At 40.7% G+C, this 24,677-nt stretch overlaps 1 protein-coding gene across 4 annotated transcripts in view; it reads left to right on the forward strand.

The window, feature by feature from the left end:
- Positions 1-24,677, forward strand: part of LOC121569219 (cilia- and flagella-associated protein 46) — a 105,892-nt gene that overhangs the window by 79,331 nt on the left and 1,884 nt on the right. For 2 of the 4 annotated variants that reach the window (XM_041879994.1, XM_041880013.1), the window contains exons 51-59: positions 5,772-5,939; positions 15,343-15,425; positions 15,823-15,883; positions 16,265-16,297; positions 18,869-18,971; positions 19,156-19,268; positions 22,060-22,141; positions 22,475-22,611; positions 22,775-22,876. In XM_041879994.1, the coding sequence (XP_041735928.1) occupies positions 5,772-5,939; positions 15,343-15,425; positions 15,823-15,883; positions 16,265-16,297; positions 18,869-18,971; positions 19,156-19,268; positions 22,060-22,141; positions 22,475-22,611; positions 22,775-22,876 (882 nt within the window). The remainder of the gene's footprint in view (positions 1-5,771; positions 5,940-15,342; positions 15,426-15,822; positions 15,884-16,264; positions 16,298-18,868; positions 18,972-19,155; positions 19,269-22,059; positions 22,142-22,474; positions 22,612-22,774; positions 22,877-24,677) is intronic. The other 2 variants (XM_041880023.1, XM_041880005.1) reach the window with 2 other exon arrangements.

Below are 24,677 nucleotides of genomic sequence, written 5' to 3' on the forward strand. Positions count from 1 at the left end.
ACACCTTCCTAATATTGAGTTGCACTTAGGGCTGTGGTGGTCATGAAATTTTTTCAGCCAGTGGTTGTCAAGCAAATAACTGCCAGTCTCACGGTAATTGACCGTTAATTAACATAAAATAAAATTTATATAAACACATTTAGCATCTCCTGGCTTGCACACATAGCCTACAAGCCACTGATGCAGACCTTTGGAACAGTTACATTAAATAAATATATATATATATATATAATAAATCCATAGCCTACACCATCACAATAAATCCATTACGTATTTTAGACAGATCTAAAGATATTTCAGAAGAGCAGAATAGCATACTCCTTGTCCTTATGTTAGGCCCTGATCTGGCTATGCCATATGGCTGTGGGCTACACTAGTTCATTTAGCAGACAAGATTTGCTTGGAATTCCGTGGCATTATTTTATAGTATGTAGTATGAAGAATGCAATTGAACATAGCTGAATAAATTCTGTGTTGACCGGTTAACAAATATATCCTGAATTTAGAGTTATTTATGCAAATGTAGTTGTGATCAAAACATATAGCCCCACGTTTGTATTTTTAATAAGTTGCATGAAAGGCATGAGCTCTGCTTTGTTATTTGCGCAGGTTGTACACATTTAATCTGTGTCTTATTCACAACACTTGATAATGCCTCGAATTTCCCAGCGGCATACCCTTTGTGTGGCCATAATGCCACCTAAAAACAACCATGCCTTTTGCGGCCGTTATGCCCTTGGGCTGAATAGAATAATTATAATTCCCTTATCCCGGCTGCGTGCTCCGAAGCACCTCTCACTCACATGGGTCTCTCAGATAGCTCAATTCTTATTAGCCAATGCCCGTCACGTGATCAGCTCTTTCTAACAGGCTTTTCGTCAGCCAACAAGATGAGTACATTTTTACATTTTAGTCATTTAGCAGACACTCTTATCCAGAGCGACTTACAGGAGCAATTAGGGTTAAGTGCCTTGCTTAAGGGCACATCGACAGATTTTTCACCTAGTCGGCTCGGGGATTAGAACCAGCGACCTTTCGGTTACTGGCACAACGCTCTTACCCACTAAGCTACCTGCCGCCTAACGAACAGTAGGCCTAACGAACAGCAAAAGCACTAGCCTATCAACTTTTGTACAATGGGGGATAGTAGATTGACATAGGCTGCTATGTCAATCTACTATCTCCCATAGTACAAAAGTTGACCTATTCTGTGCGAGAAATAAATATTCCAAAAATAGTCTGGGACAGTTGTGGGATGCGATAGATCTCAAATGAATACAGTATAACCACTAGCATCCCCCCAAAAATGTAAGCAATGAGGCTGATGCAACAGATCAGAACGTTTAGCTTAGAATGTTGATAAACTATTAGGCTTTTTCTTCACATTATAAGCGCAGCTATGTGCACACGGCAGTAGGCTATAAGCACGAATGTTCCAAAATGCAATCAATTAGCGGGAAAACACCATTTTCAAAAGTGACCGCTAATGCGATTATGCATGTAATGCCTTTATTATAAAGGTACATTTTTATGGTGAAAATTATCTTCCCCAAACTTGAAACTTACGCGCTGTGTATGTATGCCAGTTAGGCTGTACACTGTTGTAAAGTGAATGAATGTGCTTAAATTTAAGAAGTTATTTGGCCACTTTAGTTGTGATATAAACCTTATCAAAACATATAGGCCTATGGGCTAGGCTACATGAGGTTTGCGACTATGATTTGAAAAAGTTGCACAAAAAAAAGCATGCGCTGTTTCATGCCTTACTGCACACAAGCTGGGCATCACTCACAAGTGATAATATATCATTCACAAGTGAGTTAGCAAGTTTGGTAGGCTACTAATGACCATCAGCAGCATCAGAGCTTGGAGAAGCCTAATTACAGTAACTAAACGGTCACGTGGAATTTGACTGCCATCATGACTCGTGATTGCCGGTGTGGCGGTAATACGGTCACCGTAACAGCCCTAGTTGCACCCCCTTTTGCCCTCAGAACAGCCTCAATTCGTCTACAAGGTGTTGAAAGCGTTCCACAGGGATGCTGGCCCATGTTGACGCCAATGCTTCCCACAGTTGTGTCAAGTTGGCTGGATGTCTTTTGGGTGTTGACCATTCTTGATACACACGTTAAACTGTTGAGTGTGAAAAACCCAGCAGCGTTGCAGTTCTTGACACACTCAAACCGGTGTGTCTGGCACCTACTACCATAACCCGTTCAAAGGCACTTACATTTTTCGTCTTGCCCATTTACCCTCTGAATGGCACAAACACAATCCATGTCTCAATTGTCTCAAGGCTTAAAAATCCTTCTTTAACCCGTCTCCTCCCCTTCATCTACACTGCTTGAAGTGGATTTAACAAATGACATCAATAAGGGATCATAGCTTTCACATGGATTCACCTGGTCAGTCTATGTCATGGAAAGAGCAGGTGTTTCTAATGTTTTGTATAAAGTACAGTGGGGAAAAAAAGTATTTAGTCAGCCACCAATTGTGCAAGTTCTCCCACTTAAAAAGATGAGAGAGGCCTGTAATTTTCATCATAGGTATATGTCAACTATGACAGACAAAATGAGAAAAAAAAATCCAGAAAATCACATTGTAGGATTTTTAATGAATTTATTTGCAAATTATGGTGGAAAATAAGTATTTGGTCACCTACAAACAAGCAAGATTTCTGGCTCTCACAGACCTGTAACTTCTTCTTTAAGAGGCTCCTCTGTCCTCCACTCGTTACCTATATTAATGGCACCTGTTTGAACTTGTTATCAGTATAAAAGACACCTGTCCACAACCTCAAACAGTCACACTCCAAACTCCACTATGGCCAAGACCAAAGAGCTGTCAAAGGACACCAGAAACAAAATTGTAGACCTGTACCAGGCTGGGAAGACTGAATCTGCAATAGGTAAGCAGCTTGGTTTGAAGAAATCAACTGTGGGAGCAATTATTAGGAAATGGAAGACATACAAGACCACTGATAGTCTCCCTCGATCTGGGGCTCCACGCAAGATCTCACCCTGTGGGGTCAAAATGATCACAAGAACGGTGAGCAAAAATCCCAGAACCACACGAGGGGACCTAATGAATGACTTGCAGAGAGCTGGGACCAAAGTAACAAAGCCTACCATCAGTAACACACTACGCCGCCAGGGACTCAAATCCTGCAGTGCCAGGCGTGTCCCCCTGCTTAAGCCAGTACATGTCCAGGCCCGTCTGAAGTTTGCTAGAGTGCATTTGGATGATCCAGAAGAGGATTGGGAGAATGTCATATGGTCAGATGAAACCAAAATAGAACTTTTTGGTAAAAACTCAACTCGTCGTGTTTGGAGGACAAAGAATGCTGAGTTGCATCCAAAGAACACCATACCTACTGTGTAGCATGGGGGTGGAAACATCATGCTTTGGGGCTGTTTTTTCTGCAAAGGGACCAGGACGACTGATCCGTGTAAAGGAAAGAATGAATGGGGCCATGTATCGTGAGATTTTGAGTGAAAACCTCCTTCCATCAGCAAGGGCATTGAAGATGAAACGTGGCTGGGTCTTTCAGCATGACAATGATCCCAAACACACCGCCCGGGCAACGAAGGAGTGGCTTCGTAAGAAGCATTTCAAGGTCCTGGAGTGGCCTAGCCAGTCTCCAGATCTCAGCCCCATAGAAAATCTTTGGAGGGAGTTGAAAGTCAGTGTTGCCCAGCGACAGCCCCAAAACATCACTGCTCTAGAGGAGATCTGCATGGAGGAATGAGCCAAAATACCAGCAACAGTGTGTGAAAACCTTACAGAAAACGTTTGACCTGTGTCATTGCCAACAAAGGGTATATAACAAAGTATTGAGAAACTTTTGTTATTGACCAAATACTTATTTTCCACCATAATTTGCAAATAAATTCATAAAAAATCCTACAATGTGATTTTCGGGATTTTCTTTCCTCATTTTGTCTGTCATAGTTGACGTGTACCTATGATGAAAATTACAGGCCTCTCTCATCTTTTTAAGTGGGAGAACTTGCACATTTTATTTTCACTGTATACCCATGTGTGAATGGCAACAAAATGACTATATATACACTAATATAAACAGTTTCACAGCAAGCTGAGCATATTGTATTGACATTGTACACTGTGTGTGTGGGTGTGTGTGCACATACAGTGGGGAAAAAAAGTATTTAGTCAGCCACCAATTGTGCAAGTTCTCCCACTTAAAAAGATGAGAGAGGCCTGTAATTTTCATCATAGGTACACGTCAACTATGACAGACAAAATGAGAAAAAAAATCCAGAAAATCACATTGTAAGGATTTTTTATGAATTTATTGGCATATGATGGTGGAAAATAAGTATTTGGTCAATAACAAAAGTTTCTCAATACTTTGTTATATACCCTTTGTTGGCAATGACACAGGTCAAACGTTTTCTGTAAGTCTTCACAAGGTTTTCACACACTGTTGCTGGTATTTTGGCCCATTCCTCCATGCAGATCTCCTCTAGAGCAGTGATGTTTTGGGGCTGTCGCTGGGCAACACAGACTTTCAACTCCCTCCAAAGATTTTCTATGGGGTTGAGATCTGGAGACTGGCTAGGCCACTCCAGGACCTTGAAATGCTTCTTACGAAGCCACTCCTTCGTTGCCCGGGCGGTGTGTTTGGGATCATTGTCATGCTGAAAGACCCAGCCACGTTTCATCTTCAATGCCCTTGCTGATGGAAGGAGGGTTTCACTCAAAATCTCACGATACATGGCCCCATTCATTCTTTCCTTTACACGGATCAGTCGTCCTGGTCCCTTTGCAGAAAAACAGCCCCAAAGCATGATGTTTCCAACCCCATGCTTCACAGTAGGTATGGTGTTCTTTGGATGCAACTCAGCATTCTTTGTCCTCCAAACATGACGAGTTGAGTTTTTACCAAAAAGTTCTATTTTGGTTTCATCTGACCATATGACATTCTCCCAATCCTCTTCTGGATCATCCAAATGCACTTCAGACGGGCCTGGACATGTACTGGCTTAAGCAGGGGGACACGTCTCGCACTGCAGGATTTGAGTCCCTGGCGGCGTAGTGTGTTACTGATGGTTGGCTTTGTTACTTTGGTCCCAGCTCTCTGCAGGTCATTCACTAGGTCCCCCGTGTGGTTCTGGGATTTTTGCTCACCGTTCTTGTGATCATTTTGACCCCACGGGGTGAGATCTTGCGTGGAGCCCCAGATCGAGGGAGATTATCAGTGGTCTTGTATGTCTTCCATTTCCTAATAATTGCTCCCACAGTTGATTTCTTCAAACCAAGCTGCTTACCTATTGCAGATTCAGTCTTCCCAGCCTGGTGCACGTCTACAATTTTGTTTTTGGTGTCCTTTGACAGCTCTTTGGTCTTGGCCATTGTGAAGTTTGGAGTGTGACTGTTTGAGGTTGTGGACAGGTGTCTTTTATACTGATAACAAGTTCAAACAGGTGCCATTAATACAGGTAACGAGTGGAGGACAGAGGAGCCTCTTAAAGAAGAAGTTACAGGTCTGTGAGAGCCAGAAATCTTGCTTGTTTGTAGGTGACCAAATACTTATTTTCCACCATAATTTGCAAATAAATTCATAAAAAATCCTACAATGGGATTTTCTGGAAAAAAAATTCTCAATTTGTCTGTCATAGTTGACGTGTACCTATGATGAAAATTACAGGCCTCTCTCATCTTTTTAAGTGGGAGAACTTGCACAATTGGTGGCTGACTAAATACTTTTTTTCCCCACTGTATGTGTCTGTGTCTGTTTGTGTGTACAGTGGGGTCTCCTGCAGAGCTCGGGGAGTATGTCGTGCTCCTGGCTGACTGGATGCTCATGGAACTACCTCTGGAAGCGTTGGCCATCCTGCAAGAAGAGGGGCTGAGCTCTGTATCTCGTGACTTCTCACTGCAACTCCTCCACACTCGCCTGCAGAGAGAGGAACCAGGTGAGGGGTTACACACACACACACACACACACACACACACACACACACAGACACACACACACACACACACAGGGAGTTCTTAGTTGCAATTCAGTTTTCATTCTATTTCATTTCAAAACACAGCAAATCTTCATTAGCCTGCCCACACTAGTCGTATTAAAGGAAGGTAGACTCCGCGATATGACGTAGATGTAGAAAGTAAACAGCATAGTGCGTCAGTTTCTGCAACAACTAAGAGCATTGAAGCGCGAAGCTCAACTTCTCCTCTGTTTTGGTGCCCTGGCTACCACGCTGTTAACAGTGTGAAACAAACCTGTGCACATGCGCAGATACTGTGTGTGACTGTGTGAGAGCGAAGTGTTGCCTCCCGTTCATTGCAATATCTCCGGTGCTGCTCGTGGCAATGTCATTTAGCTGAGTCTACCTTTAACAAAAATATTATTTAAAGTAGTTCATCACACATGCATAAATTAGGCAACTTGCAAACTTTGCAAGTGCAAATTAGCTAATCTCCTGCTGACTGTTGGTTTGTGGGCATGGAAGTCGTGAGGTATTTTAGGCAAGTCTAAGCCCGTCCAGAGGGTTTTGTTCTCTACAAGCATTTAATCAATTCTTACCCCTCCATCCAATTGGCAAAGCTTCATTAAACTTTTTGGAATACTAATGATGTTTTCATGACATAATTTGTTCAGGCAGATTAACATCCTCTCCCATACTGTAATCTTGTTAAACCTCCGGTAGAATGACTTTGACCGTGTTTGCATGGCTACAACACTCTATTCCAGCCATACTCAATAGGCGGACTGTGGTCCGGACCCGGACCTAAAACGGGTTAAGAAACGCAGTCGGGCTTTAATCTTACTGTTGAGTGAAAGTTACTGTAATAAAAGAATGCACAAGGTGCAATTTCGAAATCAACTAGCCCATGTCAGTATTTTTGTTTTTAGGTAGGTAAGTTAGCTGGTTAGCCTATCTAAACCTTGTAGTTCTCATGGCCAAATTCTGTGCTGAGGCCCCCATTTGATTTGGTTGTAATGTTTGAGTCACTCAGATATCATATGAACACACATAAGACATGGAAAAATTTGTAGAATTGCAGGAAATAAGCTTTAAAATGGCAAAATGTTCCCTCCGCCAACGAGGGTTGTGAACCGTTTGTGTTTGTGTATGAAAAATGTATGCACTCACTAACTGTAAGTCGCTCTGGATAAGAGCATCTGCTAAATGACTAAAATGTAAGTTGAAGTTTTATTATCGCATGCACAAGTACAGTGAAATGCTTAACTTGCAAGTTTTACCCACAGTGCAGTAATCAATGTCAAAATATAATAAAAAAATACAAATAAAAAATATACACTACCGTTCAAAAGTTTGGGGTCACTTAGAAATGTCCTTGTTTTCAAAAGAAAAGCAATTTTTCGTCCATTAAAATAACATCAAATTGATCAGAAATACAGTGTAGACATTGTTAATGTTGTAAATGGCTATTGTAGCTGGAAACGGTTGATTTTTAATGGAATATCTACATAGGCGTACAGAGGCCCATTATCAGCAACCATCAGTCCTATGTTCCAATGGCACGTTGTGTTTGCTAATCCAAGTTTATCATTTTAAAAGGCTAATTGATCATTAGAAAACCCTTTTGCAATTATGTTAGCACAGCTGAAAACTGTTGTGCTGATTAAAGAAGCAATAAAACTGGCCTTCTTGAGACTAGTTGAGTATCTGGAGCATCAGCAATTGTGGGTTCGATTACAGGCTCAAAATGGCCAGAAACAAATAACTTTCTTCTGAAACTCATCAGCACAAGTATAAATGTAAACTAAAATGACTGACAACTGTTCAATAACTGCACTACTAAAGTGTCCTATATACAGTGGGGGAAAAAGTATTTAGTCAGCCACCAATTGTGCAAGTTCTCCCACTTAAAAAGATGAGAGAGGCCTGTAATTTTCATCATAGGTACACGTCAACTATGACAGACAAAATGAGAAAAAAAATCCAGGAAATCACATTGTAGGATTTTTAATGAATTTATTTGCAAATTATGGTGGAAAATAAGTATTTGGTCAATAACAAAAGTTTCTCAATACTTTGTTATATACCCTTTGTTGGCAATGACACAGGTCAAACGTTTTCTGTAAGTCTTCACAAGGTTTTCACACACTGTTGCTGGTGTTTTGGCCCATTCCTCCATGCAGATCTCCTCTAGAGCAGTGATGTTTTGGGGCTGTCGCTGGGCAACACGGACTTTCAACTCCCTCCAAAGATTTTCTATGGGGTTGAGATCTGGAGACTGGCTAGGCCACTCCAGGACCTTGAAATGCTTCTTACGAAGCCACTCCTTCGTTGCCCGGGCGGTGTGTTTGGGATCATTGTCATGCTGAAAGACCCAGCCACGTTTCATCTTCAATGCCCTTGCTGATGGAAGGAGGCTTTCACTCAAAATCTCACGATACATGGCCCCATTCATTCTTTCCTTTACACGGATCAGTCGTCCTGGTCCCTTTGCAGAAAAACAGCCCCAAAGCATGATGTTTCCACCCCCATGCTACACAGTAGGTATGGTGTTCTTTGGATGCAACTCAGCATTCTTTGTCCTCCAAACACGACGAGGTGAGTTTTTACCAAAAAGTTCTATTTTGGTTTCATCTGACCATATGACATTCTCCCAATCCTCTTCTGGATCATCCAAATGCACTCTAGCAAACTTCAGACGGGCCTGGACATGTACTGGCTTAAGCAGGGGGACACGTCTGGTACTGCAGGATTTGAGTCCCTGGCGGCGTAGTGTGTTACTGATGGTAGGCTTTGTTACTTTGGTCCCAGCTCTCTGCAGGTCATTCACTAGGTCCCCCCGTGTGGTTCTGGGATTTTTGCTCACCGTTCTTGTGATCATTTTGACCCCACGGGGTGAGATCTTGCGTGGAGCCCCAGATCGAGGGAGATTATCAGTGGTCTTGTATGTCTTCCATTTCCTAATAATTGCTCCCACAGTTGATTTCTTCAAACCAAGCTGCTTACCTATTGCATATTCAGTCTTCCCAGCCTGGTGCAGGTCTACAATTTTGTTTCTGGTGTCCTTTGACAGCTCTTTGGTCTTGGCCATAGTGGAGTTTGGAGTGTGACTGTTTGAGGTTGTGGACAGGTGTCTTTTATACTGATAACAAGTTCAAACAGGTGCCATTAATACAGGTAACGAGTGGAGGACAGAGGAGCCTCTTAAAGAAGAAGTTACAGGTCTGTGAGAGCCAGAAATCTTGCTTGTTTGTAGGTGACCAAATACTTATTTTCTACCATAATTTGCAAATAAATTCATAAAAAATCCTACAATGTGATTTTCTGGATTTTCTTTCCTCAATTTGTCTGTCATAGTTGACGTGTACCTATGATGAAAATTACAGGCCTCTCTCATCTTTTTAAGTGGGAGAACTTGCACAATTGGTGGCTGACTAAATACTTTTTTCCCCCACTGTATCAAACCTTTATCCCTAAAATATACTTACTGACCTGGACACTTAACAACAGCAACACAATTTCCTGTAACAAGTAGCAAATTACGTCCTGTGCCCTAAGACAGAGAACATTTCTGTTGCAGACAGGTTACATTTCAGAAAGATCAAGTTTGTCAGCGTTCTTGCACTGAGCCTGGCATGATGAGGGCACATGATGAGACCTCCATGACTAAACACTCTCTCCACTGGGGCACTGGTGGCAGGCACAGCCAACCTGCTTGAGCCTTGGAAAGTATTTTGCATGGATTCTCCAAAAATCCAAGCAATCAACTTCAATTTCATCAGAAGATACTTGAACGTAGCGAATAATCTCTGCTCTGACAGATGACTTTATCTTGCTGATCTTGTTGCGGTAGCCAGACAACAGTCTGGAGGTTTTGGCAGGTGGTTGTTGTTCTTCTTCTCCACTACTGCTCTCCGTAATGGTGACTTTCCGTGCCTCAGCCAAAACAAGGTCTGAAAAAATTTCATAAAATTATGTATATAATCAAGAATATAACAGTATACATTATACATGAAATCAAATCATTATTATTTGAATGCAAGTGACATAGAAAACGTTGCATGTTGCAATGCATTGTACCTACCAATCAGACTCTCCTTCAATTCAGCTTTATCTTCATGTGGAATGAGGACATCATGATCAAGCCAGAACAGGCAGATAGATGGGTCTAGCAGTGCAGCCATTATGTATACATTTTCACCAAATGGAAGTTTAGTTGCATGTTCATCCGTGTGCTCCATTCTGACATTCACAAACACCCCCTCTGCGTTTGAGTGACTGCTACAGTGCTTTTGCTCACCTTCGATGGCCACTGGCACGCTGGAGAAGTGTGCTCTTCACGGATGAATCCCGGTTTCAACTGTATCGGGCAGATGGCAGACATTGTGTATGGCGTTGTGTGGGCGAGCAGTTTGCTGATGTCAACGTTGTGAACAGAGTGCCCCATGGTGGCGGTAGGGTTATGGTATGGGCAGGCATAAGCTACAGACAACAAACACAATTCCATTTTATCGATGGCAATTTGAATGCATTCCTGGAAGCTGAAAATGTCCCTGTTCTTCCATGGCTTGCATACTTACCAGACATGCCACCCATTGAGCATATTTGGGATGCTCTAGATCAACGTGTACGTCAGCGTGTTCCAGTTCACGACAATATCCAGCAACTTCGCACAGCCATTGAAGAGGGGTGGGACAACATTCCATAGGCCACAATCAACAGCCTGATAAAACTCTATGCGAATGAGAGGTTGCACTGCATGAGGCAAATGGTGGTCACATCAGATACTGACTGGTTTTCTGATCCATCCCCTACCTTTTTTTTAAGTCAAAAGTTTGGACACACCTATTCATTTCAGGGTTTTTCTTTATTTTGACTATTTTCTACATTGTAGAATAATAGTGAAGACATCAAAACTATGAAATAACACATATGGAATCATGTAGTAACCAAAAAAGTGTTAAACAAATCTAAATATATTATATATTTGATTCTTCAAGGTAGCCTCCCTTTGCCTTGATGACAGCTTTGCGCACTCTTGGCATTCTCTCAACCAGCTTCATGAGGTAGTCACCTGGAATGCATTTCAATTAACCAGTGTGCCTTGTTAAAAGTTAAATTGTGGAATGACTTTCCTTCTTAATGTGTTTGAGCCAATCAGTTGTGTTGTGACAAGGTAGGGTTGGTATACAGAAGATAGCCCTATTTGGTAAAAGACCAAGTCCATATTATGGCAAGAACAGCTCAAATAAGCAAAGAGAAATGACAGTCCATCATTACTTTAAGACATAAAGGTCAGCCAATATGGAACATTTCAAGAACTTTGAAAGGTTCTAAAAGTGCAGTCGCAAAAACCATCAAGCGCTATGATGAAACTGGCTCTCATGACCGCCACAGGAAAGGAAGACCCAGAGTTACCTCTGCTGCATATAATATGTTCATTAGAGTTACCAGCCTCAGAAATTGCACCCAAATAAATGCTTCACAGAGTTCAAGTAACAGACACATCTCAACATCAACTGTTCAGAGGAGACTGCGTGAATCAGGCATTCATGGTCTATTTGCTGCAAAGAAACCACTACTAGAGGACACCAATAAGAAGAAGACACTTGCTTGGGCCAAGAAAACACGAGCAATTGACTTTAGACCAGTGGAAATATGTCCTTTGGTCTGATGAGTCCAAATTTGAGATTTTTGGTTCCACCGCCGTGTCTTTCTGAGACGCAGAGTAGGTGAACGGATGATCTCCGCATGTGTGGTTCCCACCGTGAAGTATGGAGGAGGTGTGGGGGTGCTTTGCTGGTGAAACTGTCTGTGATTTATTTAGAATTCAAGGCACACTTAACCAGCATGGCTACCATAGCATTCTGCAGCGATACGCCATCCCATCTGGTTTTGACCAAGAAGGAGCGTGATGGAGTGCTGCATCAGATGACCTGGCCTCCACAATCACCCGACCTCAACCCAATTGAGATGGTTTGGGATTAGTTGGACTGCAGAATGATGGAAAAGCAGCCAACAAGTGCTCAGCATATGTGGGAACTCCTTCAACACTGTTGGAAAAGCATTCCAGGTGAAACTGGTTGAGAGAATGCCAAGAGTGTGCAAAGCTGTCATCAAGGCAAAGGGAGGCTACCTTGAAGAATCACAAATATATAATATATTTAGATTTGTTTAACACTTTTTTGGTTACTACATGATTCCATATGTGTTATTTCATAGGTTTGATGTCTTCACTATTATTCTACAATGTAGAAAATAGTCCAAATAAAGAAAAACCCTTGAATGAGTAGGTGTGTCCAAACTTTTGACTGGTACTGTATATATAAAAGTATGTGGACACCCCTTCAAATTAGTGGATTCGGCTATTTCAGCCACAGCCGTTGCTGACAGGTGTATAAAATTGAGCACACAGCCATGTAATCTCCATAGACAAACATTGGCGGCGAGCGTTACACCACTCCAGCCGACGCTTGGCATTGTGCATGGTGATCTTAGGCTTGTGTGCGGTAGCTCGGCCATGGAAACCTATTTCATGAAGGTCCCGACGAACAGTTCTTGTGCTGACGTTGCTTCCAGAGGCAGTTTGGAACTCGGTGGTGAGTGTTGCAACTGAGGGACAGACGATTTTTACGCGCTTCAGCACTCGGAGGTCCCATCTGTGAGCTTGTGTGGCCTATCACTTCGCGGTTGGGCCGTTGTTGCTCCTAGACGTTTCCACTTCACAATAACAGCACTTACAGTTGACCGGGGCAATTCTAGCACGGCAGACATTTGACGAACTGACTTGTTGGAAAGGTGGCATCCTACGACGATGCCACGTTAAAAGTCACTGAGCTCTTCAGTAAGGCCATTCTACTGCCGAAGTTTCCTATGGAGATTGCATGGCTGTGTGCTCGATTATATACACGTCAGCAACGGCTGTGGCTGAAATAGCCTAATCCACTAATTTGAAGGGGTGTCCACATACTTTTGTATATATAGTGTACGTCTTTACTATTAGACCCACGAATGTCATGGTTTAATTCACATTATGCATATAATTTGCACTCTGGGAAACAGGATGATGGTATCAATCCTATAAATGTGTTCGCCTGGCACCTACTACCATACCCCGTTCAAAGGCACTTAAATATTTTGTCTTGCTCATTCACCCTCACATATACAATCCATGTCTCAATTGTCTCATGGCTTAAAAATCCTTCTTTATCCTGTCTCCTCCCCTTCATCTACACTGATTGAAGTGGATTTAACAAGTGACATCAATAAGGGATCATAGCTTTCACCTAGATTCACCTGGTCAGTCTGTCATGGAAAGAGCAGGTGTTCTTAATGTTTTGTACACTCAGTGTATGTCACATACAGTCAGGTCCAAAATTATTGGCACCTTTGATAAAGATGAGCAAAAACGACTATAAAATCAATAAAACAAATGCTGAGCTATATTGTATGCTTAAAATAATTTATTTCATACTAATACAATTGCTCAGAGAAATTGATTTAGTTTAGTAAGTAATATTTTATTTTCTACATAATATAGGGGTCAAAATTATTGGAACCCCTGTTTTCAATACCTTTCAATACCTCACCTTGTGAGGATAACAGCACTGAGCCTTTTCTAAAATGTTTTCTGAGATTGGAGAACACATTGAGAGGGATCTTAGACCATTCCTCCATACAGAATCTTTCCAGATCCTTGATATCCTTCGTATGTGCTTATAGACTGCCCTTTTCAATTTAAAACAATTTATATTACTTGTTAAACAAAATCTATTTCTCTGAGCAATTGTATTAGTATAAAGTAATATAATTTCCATTTGTATTAGCATACAATATAGCTCAGCATTTGTATTATTTATTTTATACAGTCTTTTTTTCTCATGTTTATCAAGGGTGCCAATAATTTAGACCTGACTGTATATGTCTTTACTAATGCAGAGAGGCCGTGGTACTATGGGGTTCCGGCTGTGACGTCTTTGGTTGCGTTTGAAGGTTTCTGTGGACAGACTCAGATAACTAGGCCAATGTAATTTAGGTCTTGCCACAGTGCGTCATAGGTTTAGTTACCCTATAGGAGATGCAGACGGATATGTAGTGGGTTGTGTGCTTGGCTTGAGGAGAGAGGACCTATTCCCCTCATCCCATAGTACATTTTTTCCTAGAATTGTGACAGAAACATGGCTTGCAATATTCATACCTGCTTGAACTTTAAACGACATCAAAATGATCAATCTGTCAGGCTTTGGTTATCTTACCCCGTCTTGCCTCCTTCAGGTTTTGTTTATAAAACTTAGCCGATGATAATACTACAACATAACATTTCTGATGATAAGACTTGATTGTGTTTTATTTATACATGGAGATTTGTGATGCATCTCGCAGCCTGTCTGGATGTAAAACAAGTGTAATAAACAGCAGACATGCATTCAACATTTTGCACCTCTGAAATGTTCTTCACTTGTAAAATTACAGTATGTAAAAAAAAAAAAAAAGGTATTTTCAAGGATAATGTTTTCTTAACCTTTGCAAAAATATGCACATTTGGAATTTCCAAAAGAAAAAGTAGTTTTTTATATTATGTTTGGGCAATCTTATCTAACTTTAAAAAGGTTAAATCATTTGCATAACACCAGTGGGTGCTCAAAGGTTACAGACTTAAATGAGCAGAGACGTACATAGGACATTTGGAATCTGGTGTGTGTGTGTGACGCGTGCACACAGATGTCGTACTGATTAGAGATTGTATGTGGATGAGGGTGGCTGGAGTATATATAAAAAAGTGACATTTACTTTCCACACCTAGGACAAACATTACCATAATTTTGACATCTATAGTTTACTATTGTGTCAAGAAGATGTAGTGCCTGAAGCACCTTTTGGAAAGGGCTCTTTGATATTCAACGCAGTAGTTTGCATGAAACATGAACAAAATGAATTGGAGCATACAAAAGACTCCCTTTAGGAAAGCAATGGTTATTTTGTTTAGGTGTCTGTCTGTTGTTTCTGGATTTAATTATAAGGTACATTTACTGAAAAGTAATAGTACAAAGCCTGACGTTTAAGGGTTCAATGCTTTGCAATTCACTAGTTTACTAATCTCGGTTAACACAGAACTAAAATCTTGCTTAATTTGGTCAGACATAGTCTGTCCACGAGAGATTACTAGTTTGCAAGTGGTCACTGCAGAAGGAAGTATTTGTGGGTCATAGGAAAACTTTCGGAGAGTTGCTCTATTCTTTCAACGTCTTCAATGATACCTAAATGTTGTTGGCTTTGGCAATAAACCTGAAAGTAAAGTAAAGTCATTAGAATTTCAGTCAAAATACTTTGTAATTTAACCCACCAGACAATTGCTTCCTTTATTATTTCTGCATCCTGTTTGTGGCAGTTGAAAGTGACAACAAAAAGGAGACCAAAGGTGGAAAGGGAGCCAAGGGGAAGGGAGATCAAAGCAAAGCCATCAAAATGGTGAGTTCAGTAAATTAATCTGGGCTTGCCAGATAGAGCCGCAATATTACTTTTACCTGCCTTCAGCACAGGCAATTATTTAAGTCCCCTTGCTCGCTTGTGACTTCTCAATCAATTACATAATGTTTCTGTAATGATCCTGTGTCTTGCTTCTAAATCATATTTATCCCGTCACCCTTTCACTCTTGCTCTCTTTCTCTCTCTCTTCCTCTGCCTCTCTTTCTCCCCATCTATCTCTCTCTCTCAATCCCACCCTCTCTCTCTCACTCTCCCTACCCCACTCTCTCACTCCCAAGTCAAATTTTTCTCTTCCCCTCTTGCTGTCACAGATGTTTGTTTGGATGTCTCTATCCAATATTAGTCTACCTGGATTTAATCTGTGTTTCTTGTTACCCAGGTGCCAGTCAATCGTGTCTTGCCCCCCAACACCCTCCCAGTAGACACACACAACTTCAAATGTATATTTTCCTCGTTTGGCTTCAATAATGACCTTTAACACTTCCAATAAGTATTTAACTGATTCTCAGTGGTAAGATAGTCAGTATTTCTAGGAATTTCCTAGATACAGTAGGTATTTCTTAAATATCTTCCCGGTACAGCCAGAGGTTTTTTTCCTATGTTCCTGCTTTCTAGGGAGTTTTTCCTAGCCACTGTGCTTCCACCTATGCATTGCTTGGTCTTTGGGGTTTAAGCCTGGGTATCTGTAAAGCACTTTGTGACAACTGCTTATGTAGAAATGGATTTATACAATTACATTTGATTTGGGAAATAAGATTGTTTGTAATGCCAGGCCAGTGACACACTGTGGAGAAAATGGTCCTTAATACACCTCACCTAAGATATCATAGACCCTTACAACGAAGAGCAATATGGTAAGTAAACATGATCTTAGTTGTCATTATTATGTTTCTGATTTTGCTAATAATTTCCCAAGAAAATCGTTGATCAGGATACGGCCCCAGACGATAAGCTATGTTGTTCTGACAGCCTGGGCCCATATTCATCAAGTGTCTAGGATCAGATTTGCCTTTTATATCATAAATAATAAGATTATATGGACAGAGGGTACCTGATCCTATCAGCACTCCTACTCTGAGACACTTTATGAATATGGGCCCTGATCTCTACTGATATCTTTGTAAGCTGTGCTATGATGGGTTTTGTTGCAGTAGATACGGGCATGTCTCTCCTGAATGAAACATCCAAGAATACCATAAAGAGGTGCCTCCAATCTAGTGTAGAATATGCCTTTCAAAGTAATGGATTCAAGATAGCACTGTTTTCCAATCCCGATTTTATCTTTCATTTTAATAAGCATGAAAATGTGCCAGCACCAAATAGAAGTGATTGTAATGATCAGAGTTTTTAGCCTTAACAAGACTTTTATGTTGATGTCCCTAAGCGTGGCTGTAGTATGTGAGTGGACGTTTACGAAATCTGGCTTGCCTACTACTTACTTAAACTGCATACTGTGTACTAATCATACAAAATACTATATAGAACCTACTGTTTAGTAAAAACGTATGCAGTAAGCAACAAATATCAACATACTACTCATCCATATTGAGAATGCCTCATTGAATGCGCAATCGCGCTTTTTCCCCGACATTCATAAATTTTTGTAGAACACATCCCCTATTCTGATTATCAGCTGGTGTCGAACACACTTGGGTGTGAAAAAACGATTATGTTCTCTGCAGTGAATTCTACTAGATGAAAAGCCAAAATGAGTATGACATCCTGGCATTTAAAGTATACTCGATTTTCAAAATTTCACATACTATAAAACGTTATTTTTTCGCATACTCAAACTGCCTACTATTTAGGATGCAAGTATGGGTATTTGGACTGGATGTGTCCAAATACCAATACTTGCATCCTAAATAGCAGGCTGTTTGAGTATGCAAAAAAATAATGTTTTATAGTATGTGAAATTTCGAAAATCAAGTATACTTTAAATGCCTGGATGTCATTCTCATTTCAGCTTTGACAACAGCTGATAATCATATATGGGGATGTGCTACCAAAATTAACCAATAACACAAAACAACGCAATCGTGCATGACGCATACTCAGTATGTGAAAATAGAACGTTTTATAGTATGTGAATTTTCAAACAATCGAGTATGGTTTAAATGCCAGGATGTTATACTCATTTCTGATTTTCATCTAGTAGAATTTGATGCACACTTTTCCACAATGCATTGGAAGAGGTGGGCTGCGATTGATAGGCCCTAGTTCTCTTCAAGTAGCCAAACAACAAAACTAGACTACTTAATTGGGAAGATGGATTTCTGTTTTCTCATTGAAAAGTGTTTATTGTTCTCTTGGCGTTCATCAGAGCTTTTAAACTCAATTTTAAACCATTTTTGATTTCTGAATGTGTCAGCACCAGGGACTCAGGATGTGGCTACGTCATTGATGTCATGTTAATCAGGTCTTTTTGATTTGAACATATGGATTGTTATAGTTTTGTAGGCTAGGCTACCTATTTAATTATTACATTTATGGATCAAGCCTTTGCAGTCATTCTCATCTCGTTCCCAATGATCAGTGCTTTAGTTTATTATGTTGCTGTCCAACGGTTCTGAATTTGTGATGCACCCGACTGTCCAATTTTTTCTGTGCAATAGCCTTTTGATTTGAGCATTTGAAAAGTTTTGGTGTGTGTACTAGGCTATTTGATTTCATTTATATATGTTACAGCACTTAGGTTTCACTAATAAATATGTTGAAATGGAACCAAATTATACATTTTAATAGGATAGATGGGCTATATGGGCTACGGTATAGGTTGAATGTGATAGTCTGCCTATAACCAGCCTGAGTAGTCTGCCTATAACCAGCCTGAGTAGCCTATTACTCCATTCCTATTCTATTCAGAGCTTTGAGAAATTAATCGAATTAGAAATGAGCTATTATCAGGCTCGTTAATAAGATGCATTTGGAAAAATCCACCCACACTGCCTGCGTTGCGGCCGTGGCATAATGCATACTTTTTACTAAACAGTACGTGCTAAATAGTATGCGACGAAAAGTACATAGTATGCAGTTTAAATACAGTATGTAGTATGCTAGTATGGGTATTCGGACACGGCCTCTGTGTTTAGAGCTAAGACTCCTTCTCAGCCTCAGCAAGGAGAATTTTGCATTGATTAATGTGCTGTTTGCCAAAACCCAATGGACTGTTGACTGGCCTTGACATATCCTCCCCCCTCTCCCCAAACGGCCTTCACACTGTACATTTTGTCAGTGCAATTTTTTGGTACAGATTTAGATTCTGCAATCCAGCTTCTACTATACATTGGGTGGTCCTACAGTAATGTACCTCATCCAATGATAATAAGTTATGAAGTACCTGTAACTATTGTGTTTATTCTCTATGTGTGTGTGTTCATGTGTGCGTGTGTTGTGTGTGTGTGTGGGGGGGGTTAATGTGTCAGAAGGCAGCAGCCTGACAGAGAGGATGAAGAGGACTCTGGAGGCATACAGCCAGCAGTTCACCCCACTGTGGGAGGGCTTCATGGGGAGTGAACACACTCCCAGGTCAGGAGTCACCTTCACTCAACACACTCACTAGCAGTACTGACACAAGTGCTCCAGTAGGGTTACATGTATGTCATGTATTCCTGTCCACTGGCATACCATTCTGATGGCTGATGTGTTTTACGTGATGTTTTTGCATGGCCTGCTGCACTCTACGCCACTAATACTGATATGTGTGTGTCAGTCTCGCAGAGCTGGAGCAGCTGCTGACAAACTGCAGTGCTTTCATCTTCCATGGAATGGAGCGCTTTCTCGCAAACATCCCACCATCCAAGCTGGCTGCCCTCAACCTTTCTGGTACTGTATCCAATACCTACCTACTTTTTCTGGTTAAGTTATGATGGGGAATATTTGTAAAAATTATCCTAAAAATGTCACGTTATGTCAAAGATCTGAAGGTCTTTGGATATTATGTGGTGATAATATGATTTATTTAATCAAATTAAGGATTTTCCAGCATCAGTGATGGAGAGAAAAAATCCCCAATATACATTTTAAATAGGACTGTGTGTAGCTTATGTACGTAAATGGAGCAGTAGGCTTAATCTCTTTAAACACATCAATCTTTAATTCCCTGAGTGGATATATTTAGAAAGACAGCAATGTGAAATCAATTAGATTTTATTATAGGCCCTTTGCTGTTACATTTTCCAAGTTTCACCAAGCACTTGTAGAAATGATACAGAGATTCAGAATGAATGGATTAGGAATAATCAGTAGGTTTAGATGATTTATTAACATGATATAGGCCCAGTAATTGTTTGATGTAGGTTTAATGTAACAAGTGTGCATTGGAGATGTTAATCAGATTGTTCTGAATCTGTCGCCTGGAGTTGAAGTAGTTATTATAGGCACTAGAGAGCAAGCTGTCAATTAACGTTCATCTCACATTGAATAGTTCCCTGGACAGGAACACTGGCGTTCCCATTCCAGCAGATCAGAGTCTGGAGCTGACAGTGACCCACCTGTGGCCTAACCGGGTGTGTTACACTTTGGCAGATCCATTGACAAACACCTCCGCAGTTGATTTTGACTAGGGGCCTTGTCTATAAACATTGCTTACACCAATTGCCACACAAAAATCTGTACAAGGTAGTAGTGCTGTAGTACATTAAAGAGTAAATGGAAATAGACACTTGACTAACACGTTCATTGACCATAAATAATTACATGTTTTTGCTGAACTTACAGTATGTTATGAAAAGAATAGCTACGTTTTTTCTTCTCATTTGCATTATATGAAATTAAATACCAGTGTCTGAATAGAGCATAAAGCAGAGGTAAAAAAATTGGTTTTTGGGTTGATTCTCATAATGTTCATATTGCAGGCCTTTGGTATTTTGGAGACAGAGACTCTACCCTTTCCTCAGTGGCTGCTGTCTTGATTCCTTTTTTAGGATACTTTTTCCCCCAATCTTCCTTAAATAACTGATCACACACCCCAAAAAGCCTTCCGACTTTTCACACCTTTCAAACCCTTTTCATACTTTTCAAACCCTTTTTCACAGGCATGGCTCTTGGCCTTGCTTGATTTTTTTTTTACTTCCTCCAAAACAAAGGATGTTTTGGGTGTGGATGACACTGGGTGTATTTGATCTGATTGACAGGGGAAGTCAGGCTGACCTTACACATCACCCTGGGCCTCACAATACCATCCACTATCATAGACAGGCTGGGCTTTGGCACTTCTAACCCAACAAAGTGGTGAGGAATGTTCAAACTATGTTGCCTAGTCTGAATAACAGCTGTTACTCGATAACAAGCCAACCCCACTCAGTGAACAAACCAGCAGGAACAAGGTGTTTGCAGATGTTATAGATAGTTTCAAGTTTTAATATCACATGCACAAGTACAAGTACAGTGAAATGCCTTTTTTGCATCAGACCAAGATGTTCAGAACTGATCTAGAGCAGAGGGAGGGAGTATGAGTTATAGATGAGTCACTTCCTGCACTCACAGTCTAATGCCTGAAGAGATTTTTGGCCATAACTAACTGTGCTTGTTGGAAGCATGAACATGAATCAACAGCTCTCTTCTCTTTTTCCTTTCGTCTAGCCTCACACACTGGCCTAAATTCATTGACCTTCCTTCATAGCCTATCTAGGGGCTACGGACGAGAATTTGCCCTTTTACTAACTCCGCCGCGTTTACATTGATGTAAACAAGGAAATGCTAATTAATGTGCACGGTCCCTGACAAATAAATTCCATAAATAAATAATTACAATAATACATATGAGAGTCATTCCACCAATAGAGTGCCTTTTGGGTAGTGTAATTTGCTCCCCATAAACTATTTATTTCACCTAATTTCAACATTTTGTCATAAAGAGCACATGGTCAACTTCATAAAAAGCATGTTTTCACATCTTATAAGGGTTACATTAAGTGTCATTTAAAGTAACAGGGTTGACGTAACAAGGCTGACGATTTCATCTTAAATCAGCCATAACTCCCCTCGTGACAGGGGGAATGGAAGCTTGTTGTGTGCAACATGGAGTGGCAATTGAATGTAAATTGGTACAGGGTTGACGTGTTATGCTCGACCCGTTCAGTTTTCCACCACAAAACACCAGAAAATGGCCAAAAAGAGTTGAACCAGCTCACCTGCTTTTACACTGACTTGACTGATGTTTCTTTTGAAAATATAATTTAAAGGAATAGTTTCACAATATTAAAATGAGAGTTCAGTAGAAACAGGGTTGAGCTTAAAATGAGGGACAAACGTAAATGAATCACTAATAATGTGAAATAAATAATAATCTTCAGAAATGACTTTGTCAAACAACAAAGTAACTAGGGCTTTACAATGATGGTGAAAACGTGTGGACATTTTTGGATAAAGTGGTTAAAATCTTCCTAGAAATTGGAAAAACATGCACTTTAGCAAGTTTTTGTTCATATAAAAAATCTAATTTTATAGAATTTTCCATGTGGTTTATATTAGGTGCACTTAATTTAATATAACAGGCTTTTAATATGTAATATTGGTGCACAATTTTACATAAAATATCAAAGGGATTCAAAAGTCACTATTTGTGGAACGATCCATGACCAAATGATGATAATGTGTTGTTATTTGTCCTCAGAGTGCCAGATGGCTATCCTTTTTGACCTCGTCCAGAACAGCGCCAGCATGCTACGGCAATCCAAGCTAGATGTGCAAAAGAGGTAACGCATTGCATGCGCTTACTATGACATTATCCAATGAAGTGTATTAAGTTGCATCCCCTCTTGCCCTCCTTCACAGGCAGTGCACAATACAGCACATGTAGTACAGCTGTTTGATGCTTTGTCTCAGGATGGTAATGAGAAGACACTGGACAGTTCCCTTTTAGTCTTCATGTGTCTCTGTCTCTCTTTCTATCCATCTTTCTATCCCTCTTTCTACCTCTATCTATATATTCTCAATCTATCTCCCCCTCTGTCACTCCCCTTTCTATCCATCTCTTTTTCTCTCTCTTTCTCGCTGTCTATCTCTCTCGCTCTCTCCCTCTCCTGTAGTGATGGGCACCTGGCCCTGGAGAGGCCCCTGGAGACGGCCCTGCTGCTCACTCTGAGTGGTGTCCGTTGTGTTCTGCTCAACCAGTGGCACAGTAGTCCCCAGAGGAACATAAATAACATGGACTCCGTCATGGAGAGTGAGTTCAATACACTGTTACTGATGCACATTACTGTATGTAAATTAAAAACAGTTTCATATAAACCTAAACTGGGACATGCCAGCATTAATTTAAGGTGTGATATGAAGTCTAAGAATAGCCCTAATATGTGTTGTGTACTGTGTGTTTTCATGTGTTGTAGATCTCCTGAGGGTGGGCCTGACCTCTGGCCAGACTGTCCATGCACTGAGGAAGGGAGAAGTCCAGAGCACAGAGAAAGACACAAACACTGCAGGATCAGATGGTAGGCTATATACTGTATACCGTCACTACAACGCTGGGGCTGGGCCATATTCAATCATATCTGGTAGCCTGGATTATAAATTAGAGATAGTATTCTGTTAGGGAGTGAGAAAATATGTTGAAATTGATATGTTGTCAAATATACCTATTTGGAAGAATGTTGAGTGCTTTTTGCATAAAAAGATGCCATGGGATGAATTTGCTCCATTGTTTACAGTTTTTTTGGTGGCACTATGCTGGAATGAGCCTTTAACCCTTTACACTCTTGGGAATTGGCCTATATGGATTGGGCTAAATTGAAATGTTTCTTACAGAAGAAATATGAAATGCATATGCATAACCATGGTAGCAATTGAAAGGGAACAGTTTGGAGATAATGGGAAAATTATTAGACCAAAGGTGAGTACACAACAGTTCACCTGACACAACACTGAATCCAAAGATTACACTGTTGATGTGATGTGCATTTTACATTTACTTGACTTTTCACCATATTTGTTGATAACGAAATCTGAAAATGTTCTGGATACATTCAGTAACAAAATAAGAATATTCCTGGAAAATGTTGGGTAGGTGCAACACAAATTGCAAGGGTTTGAGTGAGACAACTAACTGGTGTCTCCAAGCGGCCACACACCTCCAAAGTGTGCACAGTTCCTAAGCAATTTCAACTACAGTTGAAGTCGGAAGTTTACATACACTTAGACTGGAGTCATTAAAACTCGTTTTTCAACCACTCCACAAATTTCTTGTTAACAAACTATAGTTTTGGCAAGTCGGTCAGGACATCTACTTTGTGCATGACACAAGTAATTGTTCCAACAATTGTTTACAGACAGATTATTTCACTTATAATTCACTGTATCACAATTCCAGTGGGTCAGAAGTTTACATACACTAAGTTGACTGTGCCTTTAAACAGCTTGGAATATTCCAGAAAATGATGTCATGGCTTTAGAAGCTTCTGATAGGCTAATTGACATCATTTGAGTCAATTGGAGGTGTACCTGTGGATGTATTTCAAGGCCTACCTTCAAACTCAGTGCCTCTTTGCTTGACATCATGGGAAAATCAAAAGAAATCAGCCAAGACCTCAATTTCCAAACGCCTGAAGGTACCACGTTCATCTGTACAAACACCATGGGACCACGCAGCCGTCATACCGCTCAGGAAGGAGACGTGTTCTGTCTCCTAGAGATAAACATACTTTGGTGCGAAAAGTGCAAATCAATCCCAGAACAACAGCAAAGGACCTTGTGAAGATGCTGGAGGAAACAGGTACAAAAGTATCAATATCCACAGTAAAACGAGTCCTACATCGACAAAACCTGAAAGGCCGCTCAGCAAGGAAGAAGCCACTGCTCCAAAACCGCCATAAAAAAGACAGACTACGGTTTGCAACTGCACATTGGGACAAAGATCGTACTTTTTGGAGAAATGTCCTCTGGTCTGATGAAACAAAAATATAACTGTTTGGCCATAATGACCATCGTTATGTTTGGAGGAAAAAGGAAGTAACTTGCAAGACGAAGAACACCATCCCAACCGTGAAGCACGGGGGTGGCAGCATCATGCTGTGGGGGTGCTTTGCTGCAGGAGGGACTGGTACACTTCACAAAATAGATGGCATCATGAGGAAGGAAAATTATGTGGATATATTGAAGCAACATCTCAAGACATCAGTCAGGAAGTTAAAGCTTGGTCGCAAATGGGTCTTCCAAATGGACAATGACCCCAAGCATACTTCCAAAGTTGTGGCAAAATGGCTTAAGGACAACAAAGTCAAGGTATTGGAATGGCCA

The sequence above is a fragment of the Coregonus clupeaformis genome, chromosome 1 (assembly GCF_020615455.1).
Source record: "Coregonus clupeaformis isolate EN_2021a chromosome 1, ASM2061545v1, whole genome shotgun sequence".
Taxonomy (NCBI): Eukaryota; Metazoa; Chordata; class Actinopteri; order Salmoniformes; family Salmonidae; genus Coregonus; species Coregonus clupeaformis.